Below are 17,883 nucleotides of genomic sequence, written 5' to 3'. Positions count from 1 at the left end.
TTTGACTTTAAATAAATCAGTTTCTGCTAGAGGTTCGCTGCAGAAGAATGCGTTACAAAAAAAAATCGTAGAAGTAGTCCAGTTATGTAACTACGGAGTGCGTATCCACTTCCCAGACTGCGCTTTGCATGTGGCTACTACCGTACGTCTGGCGAGGTTTCTGAGCCGAATGCCTCCTCCTTGCAGCAGCAGCAGCAGCAGCAGCGCTGGGAATGGAAGAACAGGAGCAGGTGACTCGAGGATGATCGAACTCAACCGACGGAAGTGAGCTCAGAACAGAACACAGCTGCTCGCCGAACTGACGTCGCCTACTGTGTGTTGTGCTGCTGCATGCCGCTGCACGCCTCCTCCTGTAATAATGCTGAACTAAAAACAATGATTCTCGACACTGGGGGGGGGGGGGAGACCGGGGTTGGTTGGCACAGCAGGGGTTGGTTGGCAGGCACGCAGCAAATTGTCTGGCCCTCTGAAGGTCACAGACACAAACATGTATCAAGATGTTTGCCCTTTTGATAGTGACCTTTTGACAGCCCTTTTTTTTGACGTTTTGACTGCATTCATCTGTTAATAAACAATATTACCCAGGCCAGTTACCATCGGTCAGCAGACTTTTAAATCTTATATCGAAATGTAGCTGATTCCCATACGTTTTAATTACAGTGTGTGACACTGTTGTTTGGCACACATATTTTGGGGTTGGTTGGTACATTTTCAAAGGGGTCCCTGACTCCCTTGATCCCTTGACCTCTCTCAGCTCAAGTTATTCAAATGGAAATGGTTTTTTCCGTGGGTACCCCGAGTCTCCCCTTCATAGACACGTCCACTTTATAATCCCATGCTGTTTTGAGCGAAACCATGCAGTTATTTGCATGCAATATAAATGTTGTTAGTTTCGACCTATTCTAAAAATGGTATATTGTTAAATGGCACTTAACCAATAACAAAAATCATAATTACTCACCTATTAGTTCCTATTCTTGTGTCTCTTCAGGACAAGTGGTGTACCACAGTGTTGTTATTGATTACCAGTGTTGGCCCCGTTACTCAAAAAAAGGAATTCCTTGTTTCTCATTAGTCATTTCACAATATTATTGTAACCGAGTGGATTTGAACTTGGGACCATAGGATCCATGGGTGGGTGGCCGCACTAACCAGCTTGAGCTAAAGGGTCCGACCCATTAGCAGGCGCTGGTTGACTGCGACCGACTCATCCTATACAATTGTCTTCCCCCTGATAAGTGCGTCCTCGCATGTCCTTTCATCCACACACGCACTGTCCCGACTCCAAGGGTTAAGGCGCTGAGATCCCACCCCCATTGCTACATGAACCTGGATACAGATTCACAGGCCGGTGAGATCTCAACACTGCCACCAATGTAACCAACCAATGGACCATAGGTTCCAGCTAACCAGCTGAGCTAAAGGGTCAGACTCGTTAGCAAGTGCTGCTTGACTGCGACTGACTCATCCGTAGTATACATTATTATTTACTTATTATTACTCTCTGGGAGCAGTCGTTTTTTTTATGTTACTCGTTACATTACTTCTGTTACACCCCCCAATAATTGCTTCCTTTCTTGCAGTCAAAATTCTGCCTCTGTGTGAATGACCCCCATGGCTGGATTATGCCAATAGGGCCCTGGGGCAAACATTTTGATTGGCCCTCCCTGTCCCCCTAGGGTGTCGAGAGGCAGCTATTAAAAAAAAAAAAAAAAAAAAAAAAACTCTGTAATACTCATTTCTATGGCCTTTTGGTGAAGAATATCGGACAAAGTTGGGGCAGCTATACTTTAAACAGTATTCTTGAGCCCCTTTTCCATTAAATTCACGCTTGCATGGGCACATATTCCAATTGAAATTTGTGAAATGATGCAATTAATATATACAAGATTAAATACAGAGGCTGTCCAGTTTACGTATAATGGAAGTCCATAGTAGAGGCAGCAGTCTGCAAGGAATCTGATTGTAAATGATAAATGGACTGCCATTATATAGGGGGCGTTTATCCAAAGCCCTTTACAACTTGTGCCTCACATTCGCCCATTCACTCACACATTCACACACCTACGGTAGAGGTGACCATGCGAGGAGCCAACTGCTGATATGATATGATTGTGAATTAATAATCCTTTATTTAATCATGGATATCCTCCAATGCGTTTCGACTCACAAGAGTCACCATCAGGGAGTAAAATACGGTGAGGGCAGGTGTCCAATTCAAAGTGATTCAACTGGTCATACGACTCGGGAGGGAGTTCGGACATTTACGGGGGCCAGTTTCGAATTGCAGCCTCCTGTAGGTGCAAGGTGGGTTTTGAAGGTGGGTAGGGATTCAAATTTTTTTACGGCTGTGGGTAGGGCATTCCACATTGATGTTGCATAAATGCTAAACGTGGTTAGTCCCTTGTTTGTGCCAAATCTGGGTTGCACATGATTTGTGGAACTCCCTCTGGTGTTGTGGTCGTGGTATTCACTGACCTTTGGGAAGTACCTCGACATGTACATGGGTACCTTAGTGGTGTAGTGTATCTTGTAGACCAGGCCCATTGCAAGTTGCTGTACTCTGCCGTCTACTCTAAGCCATCCTAGGTTGTCAAAGTGGGCTGGGGTGAGGTGTGTTTTAGGAGTAAGGTCAAGCAGTAGTCTGACCAGTTTGTTTTGTGATGTTTGTAATCTTGTTTTTAGTGCCTTTGAGGTGCTGGTACCATGAGGTGAGTGCTCCTGCCAGAGTCTTCAGGGTATTCTTGTTTACCAGGGAGGAGATCCGGTACAAGAATCTAGTTTGTTGGTTGACTTTTTTGATTACATTGTTTGCCATTTTGTCACAGGAAAGATTTGCCTCTAGGATGGACCCCAGGTATGTAATTTCATCTTTCCTTGTGACAATATTGTCACCCACTCTAACAGAGAAGTCGTTTGTCTTGCTGAGTTTGTTATTTGATCCAAAGAGAATGGACTCTGTTTTACCCAGGTGTAATGATAGTTTGTTATCAGCGAGCCAGGTGCAGATTCTGCCGAGTTCCGAGCTGAGGGCTTTTTCAACCTGCAACTTGTTCTTGTCAGAGACCAGCAGGGCTGAGTTATGAACAGGAACAAGTTGCAGTCACAAGCTGACAACATGTCATTTGCATAAATTAGGAACAGTAACGGTCCTAGTATGCTTCCTTGTGGAACACCAGGTAGGATTGCATCCAGCTCACTGGACTATCAAAACATATTGCTTTTAGCTTGTCAATCAAAATGGAGTGATTGACAGTGTCAAATGCCTTTTGTAGGTCCAGCATGACCATGCCGCAGTATTTGCCCGCGTCCACCTCTTGTTTGATGTGGTCGTTCAAATAGAGAAGGCATGTGTCAGTGTAGATTCGATTTTTTCCGCAAGGTACTTTTCGTAGACTATTTTTTCCATAACTTTCAAGATGGAGGTAAGAATAGAAACAGGTCGGTAGTTGCCTGGGTCTAATTTGCTGCCTTTTTTGTGCAAGGGGGTCACTCTCGCAATTTTGAAGTCTTTGGGGACGTGTCCCTGTTTTATGGAGAGGTTTATTATGTGTGTGATGACTGGGCTGCTGAGTCTCTGAGGAATTTGGATGGGTCATCCAGTAGACTAACCAGAAGCTCATACAGTAGTCTAAAGTAATGAAGATCATCCAGTGAACAAAAGTAGTCCCACAGGTGGACAGTCTTTCAGTACGTTATACTTAATGAATCTTATACTCAATTGTACCCATCCTAAGCACTTAGGAGCAGTGCTGTCAGTTGCTTGGTCAAGGGTGATGGCAGGAGTATCTCTTCTGGTGTTTGTGGAAACCGTTGTACCCAGAGGAAACCCATGCAAACACGGGGAGAAGACGTTAACTCCACATAGGAAGGTCCCGGTCGGGTTCAAGCCCACGACCTTCTTGTTGTGAGGCACCAGTGCTAACAGCTGTACCACCATGACGCCCAGTAGACAAAAGTACTGCTAAGGGGGACGATGATCCAGTACACTAAAGCCACAGCGGACAATCATATAATACATTATTCTACTAAAATCATACATGACAGATACTTTATTCAACTAAAATCAATGACCACCAAATGCTCATTATTCAATGACAACAAAAATGACTGATGGACATTATTCAACAATACTTGTATTCATCATTATGGATAACAACCCTCCTCATGCTCTTGACAGTTCATCCATTCAGATAAAGCCAATGGTTACTGCACACTCATTCATTCTCTTTCATTAGATTAAAAAAAAAACAATATGTCACATCTCAGCTTTTCCAATAAGGTAAATGGAACCAGCCAGCCCCTCAGCTCAACGTTGGGTAATGCCATCCATAATCACCAGGTCAGGACAGATATATTTGTTTTTAATACAGCAAAGTACTGTTGTGACCTCTCAAATGTATGTAAGTGAAAATCACATCCAGCCATAATACCATCAGTGGCAATGAAAACAAAATAATTACATGGGGGATTATATGAAATGAGGGGGTGAGGATGGATAGTGTGTGGAAGTCAAATGAGTGGTGCCCTAATGTATTAACATTTTAAATAAATGAATAAACAAACACCTCTTCTTTTTGACATGTTTTGATGATGCCATTTCTATAGTCGCCTCCAACGTTGACCCAAGCACCTTTTGTTAACTACAAATTGTGCCTCCTACCGTCCTCTATCACTGTTGAACGCGGGGGACACTTGGCACTCCTCTGTGTCCTTGATGTGTTTCTCCTCTTCTCATCTTGCAGCCAGCACGTTAAACGTCGGCAGGATGTAGCTAACAAGCGGGAACATAGGGGAATGTTTAGATTCGGTTTGCTAATTATGTCAATAAAGAGGGAATAACGCTCCTCTCTCCATGTGCACTACAGTTCAAACTTCAGCATTATGGCAGCAGTAAGAAAGGGGAATTGGGATAGGGTAGGTTTCATAAGGTTATGCAGTTATGCCAATAAAGAGATGATAATTGCAGTATCTCTTTAAATCCATCGCAAATAGAATGGAATAGAATCACTCCATCTATAATGTAGGCCAGGGATCAGCAACCTTTTTGACATGGAGTGCCTGTTTGAAATATAGTTGTAACTAGTGTGCCTCAACAATATTCCATGCATCGTAATTATTTTTTCTCATAATCAGGTATTTTTAATGATAATTTTTACATTATTACATCATTATTGTTATTGTTATTATGATGGTTGTATCAACCCTAAATCTGAGTTGGGGGGGGGGGGGGAATGCAATGCAGACAAACAGCTGCATACAGTGCGACCATTTCACTCACATTTGCCCATTCATTTTTGGACACATCACACACCATCGCTGTGTGTACTGTACGTGTGCTGTCATAGCTCCACCTACAGGCCTAATGGAGAACACCAGGATGTGAATGGAGGGTGAATGTGAGGTATATCGTGTAAATAAGTTTTGATTGATCGCAAGACTACACTGTAAAAAAATTAATAATAATAAGTTACCAGAACTTAAAAATATTGAGTTCAGTTACTGTGCATTAAGGTTTTCAGTTTTCAATCCATAATAAGTTAACAGAAAAATAAGTACACAACCACATTATTTCAACCTAATAAAACTATGTTTATTGTCATTGTTTTAAGAACACAAGTTGACTTGGTAATGCTCACATTTTGAGTAAAAAAATGGCTTTTAACATGTGCAATGTTCAATGAAATAGAAAAATAAATAATATAATTTGTTGATTAATCCCACTGGTCACAATGGTGACCGTAATAATGTTTTTGTTATAAGGCTCTGCAAATGTTACTGAATGATGTAGCAATGTATTTCCAGCTAAATTGAAATAATAAACAAATAAAGGGTCTCAATTAAATATGTGGTAGTAAAAAGAACCTGTGGGAGGATTTCAACAAGATAAATGCGACAACAGTGCAAAATATTTCACTATAATATTTCAAAGCAAAAAAAATATATATATATATATATATATATTTTTTTTACTGCTGCCCCCTGTGCCTATGCAAATGCCCCCACGTGCCTATGCAGGCACGCGTGCCTAGGGTTGCCTACTGTCTATCAGTCTGCAGACATGAATAAATTGTAGGATTAAAGCCTTAGGGGGTAACGTAGTCTCGCTCTCTCTTTCTCTCTAATGTATACTCGCTCACTCAGATGCTCAATTAGAACATGTAGTAAACTAGGCGGGATTCTAGTTATAATTGGTTACAATTGAAGAGGGAAGTTTTACATCCAATCACAGTAACACATTAAAGTCCAGGTAATGACGTGTCACTACAGTTGTGGTCTCAATCGGTCTTGAAATTAAATGCAGAGTCATCATTGTCCCAAGACAATACAAAATAAAAATGCAGTCAAGACAGTGACGGTCTTGAGTACTACTGGACCGTACTCTGACATGACAAATGCGACCGCTGTGTACATGTGTAGATGTCCTGGTCATGCCCTACATTTCTATATTACGTTTATTTTTTTTAATAACTTCTGAAGGCATTGGGGAGGAGGTATAGGGTTAGCTATTTTCAGAGTGCCCAGCTCAGTTGAAGGCACATCAAGGCAGCTGGACATGACCGTTGTGTTCTCTTGCTAGCAGGATATCACTTCTTTGGAAGTCAACTTCACCCACTTCTGCATCATCCCCAATAGAGGACATGTCCCTTAAACTAGGGGCGGGGGGAGGGGAACCATTCACAGAGAAATCTTACTCCCTATGACCTGTATTGTATGTTTACATTTTATTTGGATGCTGTGCATCTGTGTAGACTACTGTACTTATGGTAGGCTATATGGGACATGTTTTCTTCAATCATCATAAGGTGTGACCTATAAACAAGGATCTCATGATTGTTATTACGATCATTAATGTTTCTTCTATTTATTATTTTATTTCTTAATTTTCTTTTGCATTGGCAATGGAATGTTTTGACCCGTTTCATTTGATTATTAATACTTTTTATTTATCATTCTTTATATTTATAATTTAAAGACTGCTGCTATGGCTCATGAGTGTTTATATTTCAGTAGTATTTCAGATGCAGTCCTACTCTGTATATGTATATATATATATATATATATCATTCAGATGTTCATGCTTCTGAAGAGGTTGTGCTTGTAAGGTGTATTTTGTGCAGATGTCTTGTTGGAATGTGTTGTCACTTCTGGTTGGATTTGTATACATTTTGTCATTTTACAAGCCATTTTCTGAAGGTGTGTTCACACCGAAATGTGATTTCAGGCTGCCAATAAATTTGAAAAACTTGGGAGTGTGTGCCTGGACTTGTTTCCCTATTTTGTATGTATAGTATCAGAGGTTAAAGCACCCAGTGTCAAGTCAAGTGAGGTGAGCGCGTTCTACAACTTTTTTCAATGGGTGCAGGTTGAAATGGGAGAGGGGGGGGGGGGGGGGGGGGGGGTACCAAAATATGGAGGGAAAATCATTTCCATTTATGTTGTAATTGTAAAAAAATGTATACCCATTGTTCTTCCCAATAAAATAGTTTAAAAAAACGTTGGCCGTGTCTTCCCCTCTTCTAACTCTCGCTAATTTTCCATCACAGTGAATAATCATACCTGGATGCTGACGCCAGCATTGGTTAGGAAAGCTTTGCACATTGGGGAAGTGGTGGCGGGTGGGCACTGGGCAGTGTATGAGAGTACATGCAAATAGGCGCCACATTAGCATTTGATATCCGCAGGGCTACAAAGGTTACACTTCGCCAAGGTGCCTGTGTATAAAGTAGCAGACGATACACCATTTACATTTTACATTTAGCTGACGCTTTTATCCAAAGCGACTTACAAGTTCTGTACGACAAGTCATCAGGAAGGGCACAACTCTATCAGCTGAGTAACAATGTTCATCAAAGTGTTGAGTGCTACAGTGTAGGTTAGTTTATTAGGACAAGTGCATGACAGTAAGGTTAGTTAGGGTTAGATTTATTTTTATTTCCGATAATGGTTGAAGAAGTGCGTCTTTAGTCGACGGCGAAAGATTGGACGGGTTTCGGCTGTTCTAACTGGGGTCTATTTTACACCAGGGTGCAAAATAGAGGGGGACTTGTGGGAGAGCCCTGACCACCTGTTTTGGCACTCCTCAGTCTTTGACAGTACTTTTAAATTTGATAAACAGGTTCGGTGGTTAAAGCTAGTTTTTTTCCACCTCAGACTCCTGGCTAAGACCAAAGCCCATCTCTCCCAGAAGGATCTGGAGGGTAATCCATGCCTTCATTACAACCCGGCTAGATTATTGCAATGCGCTGTATGTTGACATTGATCAGTCGCTGCTCCGTCGCCTCAGTCTTCTCACTGGTACCAAAAAGCATGACCCCGATTACACCAACGCTGATACTTTCCCCAAGGCAGTTGTCCTTCCGCATTCGGTTTGCGCGGCCTGATTGGCCACTGACGCTTCTCTCAGCGCCCAATCGTGTTGCGCCTAGCTTTCAGTTCCACAGCCCATTTCCTCGTATTGTTTTCATCTCTCTATCATATCAATCGATATCACATCAATATAAATAACATATTGTTTTCATCTCTCTATATTAACGTAACGCGCTATTCATCACTCGACATCACATCAATATAAATAACGTATTGTTTTCATCTCTCTATATTAACGTAACTAGCTATTCATATCAATCGACATCACATCAATATAAATAACGTAGTTTTAATCTCTCTATATTAACGTAACTAGCTATTCATATCAATCGACATCACATCAATAGTTAGTATATTGATGCACGGCGGTAGCAGTATAGCGATGCACGGCGGTAGTAGTTAGTGCATTGATGTTCAAGTTTCAAGTTACTTTATGATGTGCTAGTTAGTTAGTATATTGATGCACGGCGGTAGCGAGTTAGTTGATAGTTAGTAGTATATTGATGCAGGTAGGTAGCTGATGTGATGGACTTGTGGAACTGAGAGAAGTTCTGAAAGTTAGGAGCGAGCGTTAGGAGTAACGCGATTGGGCGTTGAGAGAAGCGTCAGTGGCCAACCAGGCCGCGTAAACCGAACGCGGAAGGACAACTGCCTTGGGGAAAGTATTCACGAGCCCAGCGTAGGCTCAAAACCAGGGGGGACAGAGCCTTCACTGCTGCAGCCCCTCAGCTCTGGAAAAAGCCTCCCCCAACCCCCCATTAGAACTGGCCTTTGACCAGTTAGCCTGCCACCTGTACATTACATTTGCTGTTACTCTGGACTTTTTATCCATTTTTCTTGTCTTTTTATATTGCACCTTGCTAGTTTCTTAGTGTACTATACCTTTTTCTGTCATTTTGTATTTTTGTTACTGCATTGTATGTGTTTATTGTGTCCTACCTGTAAAGCACTTTGATTGGCTTTTAGTCATTGTAAATGTGCTAATAAAGCTGACCTTGACTTGAAACCCTTCGAGATCTCTTGAAAACGCGTTTGAAAATGATTTGTCACTTGCAATAGTCACTCAAATATATTCAAATGCATGATACACTGCTACTGAAAAGCAGTAGTTTGCTTTCTGCTTCAACATCAGTTAAACTTCAACATCAGTTAAACTCAATACACAAGTCAGGAATTGTGTCAAAGGTAAAGTAAGGTTCACTTCATAAAAGCTCAACAGAATAACAGGGACATAGTGGAGACATCAGGAGCCAACACTGGCACCGCTGCACCAGGAGCTAACACTGGCACCGCTGCACCAGGAGCAAACACTGGTATGAGGAGCCATTGGGGAAATATTAAATTATCTTCGCAGAGGTTTAAGATTATCACTTTAGGTAAATTATCATTTGCAAGTCATAACCAAGAGAACAAATAGCCATACAGATGGCCAAATATGATCATTATTGTACATCAGGAAACCCTGCTTCATTTACTAGCACACGTACGGGTGCGTTGAAGGCTCCTCTCCCACCAGTCACTTCTCATGACCAGGTGAAGTCGAGTCAGAGCTCTGTCAGGGAAAGGGAGGTGATGTGGTGGCTGCTAGCATTAATCGCCTTGGACCCACCAGCGACTGTGACCTGCCCGCTGGATGGATGAAGGTGGGTGGAAAGAGGATTTTCCACAGCCGCGTGTATCCTTTCCGCAACGGAATTCGGTTTCCGGGTTCCTCCGATTGGCCGCGACCGCCACGTGACCCGCCCCCCTATCCACCGCTCTGCCTCTGCCGCGCGCGGCAGAACGAGCGGCCGCGGACTCGCTTCCTCAATTTATACGCATGGAAGTATTGACTGAATGAATGCATGAATGAAAACTTTATTTAACAGATTTCAGAATGGGTACAATACAGTACAGCTCAATACACACAATTGTTAAGGGGATGCAGACCTGAGAAAGAAGTTTGTCTTGTTTACATCAGGGTCCCCCATTTTCAATTCATATAGAACGACTACGCCGTAACAAATCATTAAAAAAAATATACCGTAGGGGAGCTCCCGTAGCTCACCGCGTATCTCGGCGCTATTTCAGCGTCGGGGACAACCGTGCTCGTCACGGATCTGGGGTACACGAGTTCGACTCCCGGACTCGCCGTATTTTCTCAGAGTGTCTTCCCCTGATCTATATCCCATTCAACCTGTTTGTCGGTCATGCTTGACCAGAAAAAGCGATAAACGCTAAAAAATGAAGTTTAAAAAAAATAAATACAGTTAACTGGAATATGTTGTGCCTTTACACATGTTGGATTATGTAATTGGTTTGTCATGACAAACAAAAAAAATCACGATTTACCCGCTGGCTACAACAACACACAGTGACACACCACACTCCTCAGAGGCAGGACTAAGCTCCCCCTTAAGCTCCAGGAGAGAGGGGAGGCTGAAAACCCCCAGTTCTTGCCCGACTGATGGGAGCCGAATCCCCGCTGTCTCTGGCTTGCTCCAGCGAACAGAGCTCAGCCCGCGGCGAGAATGTGCTGCAGCGAGCGGCATCGCCTCTGAGGAGGTGGCTACAACATCAACACACAGTGTGACTACATGCAGTCACTGTGTGTTGTTGTAGCCAGCGGGTAAATCGCGATTTTTTTATTCGTTTGTCATGACAAACCAATTACACAATCCAACATGTGTAAAGGCACAACATATTCCAGTTAACGGTATATTTTTTTAATGATTTGTTACGGCGTAGTCATTCTATATGAATTGAAAATGGGGGACCCTGATGTAAACAAGACTAACGTCTTTCTCAGGTCTGTATTGTACACATTCTGCAATCTGTTAAATAAAGTACTCATTCATTCAATACTTCCATGCCTATAAATTGAGGAAGCGAGCGAGTCCGCGGCCGCTCGTTCTGCCACGCGCGGCAGAGCGGTGGATAGGGGTTCGGGTCACGTGGGGGTCGCGGCCAATCAGAGGAACCCGGAAACCGAATTCCGTTGCGGAAAGGATACACGCTACCAGGATGGCAAAAGAGAAGAATCCGAACCAAGGCCTCTGGTCAATTATATTTATGTTAAAAAATAATATTTTTCAACCTATAACCTATGTTTGCTGTGACTGAATTGTGATAGTTGTGCGAGTGGCCGTATTGTTAACTATACTAGCGTATTAGCCTTGATGATGTGTGTGCAAAGTCCATACAACCTAGTTGCTTGCATCCATCCATGGAATCTTGCATTGTATGTAGTCTGTGTTAAGACTCCAGCATGAACACTAGATTGCCCCTGGGTATTCCACACACTGGATTCAACGGTAGCAGATATATTCTCACTCTGGGCACATTTTTACTCACAGATGCGGGGTCTCGTTTCATATGGTAATATGGATATGCAAACACACCAGCAGAATGTTCAAGTATTCAATGCTTTAAATGAACATAGGATACAATTCTCTTGGGTTCGAGAAGCCTAGCGTGGAAGAATACAGCATCTTGTTTTGCAAAACAAAAAGGACAGTTCATTGCACAAAAGGTTAAGAAGAAATTAACAACAATTTCACAGATCAACTTAAACAGGAGATAATTTAACGGTAAATTACACTGTGTTGTTACATGGATGGGTGGTTCAACAGGAAACTGTTTATAGCGGCATACAATACATGAGTTTTCAATGTTCGATTAAAAACACAAAGAACATTTTACAAACAAACTAGAATAGTTAGGCCATATTGTCCACGTTCGTGAATGTATAGTAGTCCATATAAAAGATGGGAGTTTGTGGATATCCTTCATTCTTGCCATCTTTGGCCGTTCCAAGATTCCCAGAGTGGAACCAGTGGAACTGAAAGCTCGCTCCTCTCAGCAGGTCAGCTGTGTTGTGTGGTGCTCCTGGCCGCTGGCCCGCCCTCTCTGGCCTCCTCTCCCCCAGGAATTGAGTTGGGCCCTGGCTCGCTCTGTCTACTGCAGAGCCGGAGAACTCCACCTGACCGCCTGGATTTAACACCTCCCTGCAGAAACAGAATAATTTTTGAAAATCATCCAATATTAGACCCCATTCACACATTAATTGTTAGGTTATTCAAATGTATTAAAAAAAAAAAAAGTATAGGAAAATGTACCTGTACTTACCGGTAAGTAAATTCAAAAATAAATTTCTGGAATACATGCATTACCTCATTTTCTTGGACATGTAAAATAGTCCATCCGTAAGAGCCTCTAAAACATACTATAATATAGTATGTCAAATAAAACCTCTCCACAGCCCCCCCCCCCCCCCCCCCCCTATCCTGCTGGTTCCATTTCAGGAATTGCCCGAGTCCTTTCTGGTTTCCCATTTGCTGTCAGAGCCTTGAGCTATGGATCCTCATTAGCCACTTCCCTCTGAACCACACTGACATCTGCATTCTCAATGAATGGGAGCCAGTAAAGGCTGGTGCAGAGATACACACTAATTCACTGGCACTGTCAAAATTCAATGAGATGTACTGGAGCTGGATAATCATCAGCATCAACTGTCCCTTGAAATGCTATGAATATCATGGGGGGTAAAGTGGCACGTGGTAAAAAATGCACAGTGGGCCGAAATAACAACCAAGGCCTCGGAGAAGATCGTTATCTTTTACAGGAAAAAGTTTATTTCACTTGGAAAGAATGGCAAACTGTCACGGTGCATTCGATAGCAAGAACATTGCTAAGTAAAGTCTAACCAAGTGTGAAACGGTTGTTGACGTACCTGAGGTTTGTACGGCTTCACTTCAGACCGTCCGTCTCTGGACACTCAGTGACTGACTGCTCTGTCGGTGAGAAGGACAAACACCAAATCAATACCCGTTCTAAAAACACTGGGGGAAATTTTAGGCAAAGTCATGCAACGTCTACACAAGTAGGTATAATCATGCAACTCAAGCTTTCTTTGGATTACTTGGTATACGTAGAACCTTTTAAATATTACAGTATGCAACCTTTACACAAATATTGCAAAGAAAAAGTAGCAGCAGCTCAACTGTACATAAGATATTGACATAGATTTGGCTTTGTTCATTTTAGCAAGAGTTGCATTATCACTATTCTCAAATATATTTTGTTAGTATACAAGTTATTTTAGTACATAAAATCCACTACTACATGATATTGGAAGTTACGGTTTCTCTTACTTTTGAGTCGATTCTTTTTTGACATGACTGCAATAATGTTTTAAGAAGTTGCACGCATTTACCAGCAAGTTTATGTCAATGATGAACACACTACAAAATTACACATTTAGGGTTAGGTTACCTTTACAGTGGAGCGATCTAGGTTATAACCATCCTCTCCATTGCACTGCCATTACTCTACTAAAGTAGCCACCGCGCCAGCGTCAATCATGACATGAAACCTAGACCTGAATGGTGGTTTGAATTCAGTTAATTTACAGGTGCTATCAATGCAATTCTCATTAAGGATTATGACCACAGGTAAGATGATTGGAAAAAGTCTTATACATACCCAAGCATTCAATGCTTTAGAACTCTATACACATTAGGAAGCTATCCAGGTTATTTTAGAGGTCTTACCTCTGGGTCCTTTTTTTAAAAGTATAGAAAGGGAGAGAGAGAATAAGTTGTGCTCTATTGATAATCAATCAAGACATCATTTAGTAGGGTTAACGTCTTCAGACTTCAATACATTCATTTAGATTTAAAATGCGTTTTTGAATGAGAAACAAAGCAAAACATCTATACCCGACTGTTGAAGTAGTTTAAAAAACAAAAAAGAGCATTTCAAATTTTACTAGGACAGAAAGAAAATAAACCCAAGTTATGTTTCATAAAAAACAAACTAAGCTTTATTGACAAACTGCTGCAAAACATCTTTTGGACAGATTTAGTTACCTATTTAGGCAAGCTTACACATGTAGCATAATGCATTTTATGGAGAGGGTACAGATACTACTGGCAGAATAAGTACAGTTTGGACGTTTAAAAATATGTACAGTAGTTCGGATTAAGCTGCAGGATCCCTTCTCTATAGAAAGAGAAGACCCATGTGGAGATTTTTGTCCCAATCCTTGGTGTACTTTGGGCATGCAGTTTATAGAGAAGCTGATCCCCAATGAGAGAACGTGAACTGGGTTTAGCAAACCAAGAGGCCAACCCTGGGTCATATTTTCATAAATAAATTTGTTTAGTCTTCAGCGTCTTCTTGAAACTTTTAACACTTCAAAAAACAAATTAAGGATATGAGGACAGTCCATCTCAACAGTGTCTATTAGGGCTATATTTCAAAACTCTAAAATACAATGACAAATATTTCTGCCTATGTCTAAATGGACAACTTTTTAAACTATTTAAAAACAAATGAGAAGCATAATCAAGAATGAACTGAATTGCATTAACATAGATTCATTTTCCTTCACTTTATTACATTTTCTTTTGTTTCTACATTACATAATAGAAAGTTTTAAGTTTTTATTTTGCTATATTTAACATTTTGAAATGTAGCCTAATTGGGAATCTGCAACTGACCCTCAACAGATTATTTTTTAAACAATTAAAATGGTTGCCTTACACTAACAAGTGGATAAAGAGCCACATACTGCTCTAGAATTGACTATTCCCAAAATTGAAAAAAGATTTACGATCAACAATGCAAAAAAAGCCAGGGATGGTTAGGATCTGAGAAAAATACAGCAAAACAACAAAAACTCAAATAAAAAATAAACAAAAAGGTTGGAATATCCTCCTCTCTAACCCATCTAAAAGCCCGCTTTTGGGTTAGCGGTGGAATCTCAAAACCAGTTCCTGATTTTCTTTCTCGTAAAAGTCCAGCGTAGAAAAAGACCAAAACGAAAACAGACAATTACTTTTGTCGGGTTGCTTAAAGCGAGAGCTGCCGTGGTAGACAGGCGGTAGTCAGGGCAACGTGTTCCAGGTTGGGTGGCTAGATGAGCTGAGTTCAGTACTGTCTATAGGGGTGTTCCCGGAATGGCGTCTTGTCAGCTCTGGGGGGAGGGGCCTTCCCTTGGCCTTGTCTCTGGGTTCCATTCCAGTCATCCTGGCCTGAACTTCCTGAAGGGACCACACACACACCACAAAAACACATTTACAATCCAAGTATTTATAGGTATGTTAAGACTTTCTTTTGGCAATGAGTAGGGTTCTTCATTGAAGTATTTTGTGTTTTATTATAAATTCAGATCTAGCCTAGCTAGTGGCCGCTGTGAATAGAGCAGCTGACAACTAGGGAAAGTCCCATGTGACGGCTTGGAAAGACAGCCGACAGGACGGAATATACCTCATCGGGGCTGGCATGGTTTAGCACCCCATTACAGCGGTGGCGCAAACTGTAAATAAACTGTTTCACTGCATCCCCAAAAAGGCTACGAATGATGGAGCAAAAAATACCCCCGGAGTCTGCATGAGCAGGGGGAGACTCGCATGCAGATTAAACAGCTACAGACCATGGAACGGAGTATGCTTTGGATGAGTGATTCAATGAAGGACAGGGTCTCAGGCCTATCCTCTAGAACTATAGAGAACAGCACTAGAATGGTCGAGTGGTAGAGGAAAGAAGCTCCAGATAAGTCCTTGTGGCTTGCAGAAAGCAACGAAAGGTACAAAAAACATTAAAATACATCAGGGAATGAAGGAGTGCTTGGGATGAGGATTGATCAGTAATTCTTGAGAAGTCCTTCAAGTCGGTCTATAGAGCAGGGATAATCTCAATTCCTGAGGAGAAAGAGTCCTCAGTTTTAAGCCAGTTTTGGACCATATGCCTCCTGAATGTAGAAGATTGTCTCTAGTATAGTGGCACAGAGCTAGAAAACTATAGTATAGTGGCGCAGAGCTAGAAAACGATAGTATAGTGGCAGAGCTAGCAAACTATTTAGAAAGGAATTGTCTAATGGATACCACATTGCAGAAAGCAGGAATCATAGGTTTTGCAGGGTGCATAGAACAAAACTAGCATGGTACAGCACCAGATTCAGGCTGCCAAGATAGAAAAAGAAGAAAAAAAAGAGATGTACATGTGGTATTTTTAGACATGGCAAATGTGTCTGGTTCAATACTGCATAGCGTTAATTGGGAGTGCTTTTAATTTCTTTAGAGTGCCAGGGGTGATTGTAAACTTGGTGAAAGAATACTTGTTTTAGTATAGGTGGTTTAGTACTACATATTTTACAACAGCATGGCAGACTAGATGGGCATTATGGCAGGGTGTACCATTTCCCCACCATCATTCACAATGGAAGTAATTATTAAAGCATCAAAGTGGGTGGTAGGCAGGGAGAGACGGCAGGGCAGGCTGCGCCTCCCACCAATTAGGACTTACATGGATAACATGGACAGTGCCTTGTACAAAAAGGTTACTAGAAGTTAAATGAGAATCTGAAGGGGGGCTAGGATGAAGATTAAGCCTAGTAAGTAGAGAAGCATTGCATTGACCAAAGGGAAGGTAATAAGAGAGAAAGTTGTACGTAGATGACTGAAGAATCTATAGAGACAAGCTAGTGAAGAGTTTGGGTAGGTGGTACAATGGGGAGTTAAATGATACAGTGAACAGATAGATCAACTTAGGAAAGAGGTTGTAGAGGGGATAGAAATTGATAGAAGTCAGGGCTTCCAGGCAAGTTGAAGTTATGGTGTTCGCAGTTTGGTTCATTGCCCAAGTTGATGTGGCCATTGTCGGTATATGAAATGGCAATATGTGTGAGAACCAAGTTTCTATCAGGGAGCAAAGATAAAGCAGTAACTTCCAAACGTCCCAAATCCAACTAGAGGGAGGAAATGGAACCCAAGACAGGTAGTAGAGGAAGCAAAGGCACAGATATTGTAGCCATGGTTCAACCAGGCCGGGGGGGCTTAGGGCTCAGCTCAGGGAAACCAGCAAAGACTTACAGAAAGGAGGAAGCTGGTAGTGGAGCAGGTATATCAACAAGGCGAGGTGTACAAAGGATGTGGTCCAGGCTAAGCAGGGACAGTGGATTAACCAGGAAAGTGAGGAGAAGAGGAAGCTAAGCTGGAGGGACCCAGAAGTGTGGAGAAAAATCATATAACATTTCTAATAGGGATGCCCCGATCGATCGGCCAGCGATCGGTATCGGCCGATATTCAGTATAAATATGAAATCGGTGAATTCCGATAATGCTTTATTTTCGCCGATCGTGAAAACCGATCGAAAAACATGATCCAATTTTTAGCGGAGATCTCACTCGCTGACTTCTCTCTCAAGCACACAGAGCTGCAGCGCACGGCTCCGGCCCCTCCTCCTCCCCCTGCCCCTCCCTGTGATTTGACCAAAGCAGAGTATACACACGGACAGTGGAGCTGTTTGCAGATAGCGAGCATTTTTACTTGTTGCGTGGCGGCAATGTCTCGCAGATAATACAACCACAAGTATACCGGTAATTATATAATATATATCTTATAAAAAATAAATGCAAGTATATATATATATAATTTTTTTTAATATAAAACCAAAAACGATCGGTTTCGGCCGATAATAAGGCTCATAGACGATCGGTATCGGTGGCAAAAAACGTGATCGGGGCATCCC

General features: G+C 41.9%; 1 protein-coding gene across 1 annotated transcript in view; it reads right to left on the bottom strand.

The window, feature by feature from the left end:
• Positions 1-11,912: 11,912 nt before the first annotated feature.
• The window catches only part of LOC311227539 (KH domain-containing, RNA-binding, signal transduction-associated protein 1-like), a 28,434-nt gene continuing 22,463 nt past the window's right edge, over positions 11,913-17,883 (bottom strand). Inside the window, exons 9-10 of the mRNA XM_084313252.1 lie at positions 13,082-15,395; positions 11,913-12,356 (exon numbers count right to left, since the gene is read on the bottom strand). Coding sequence (XP_084169378.1) covers positions 15,283-15,395 — 113 coding nt within the window. The 3' untranslated portion in view covers positions 11,913-12,356; positions 13,082-15,282. The remainder of the gene's footprint in view (positions 12,357-13,081; positions 15,396-17,883) is intronic.

This window comes from Notolepis coatsorum (genome assembly GCF_963971535.1).
Source record: "Notolepis coatsorum genome assembly, chromosome: 4".
In the NCBI taxonomy this organism is placed as follows: Eukaryota; Metazoa; Chordata; class Actinopteri; order Aulopiformes; family Paralepididae; genus Notolepis; species Notolepis coatsorum.
This window is presented reverse-complemented; position numbering and strand designations above follow the sequence as displayed.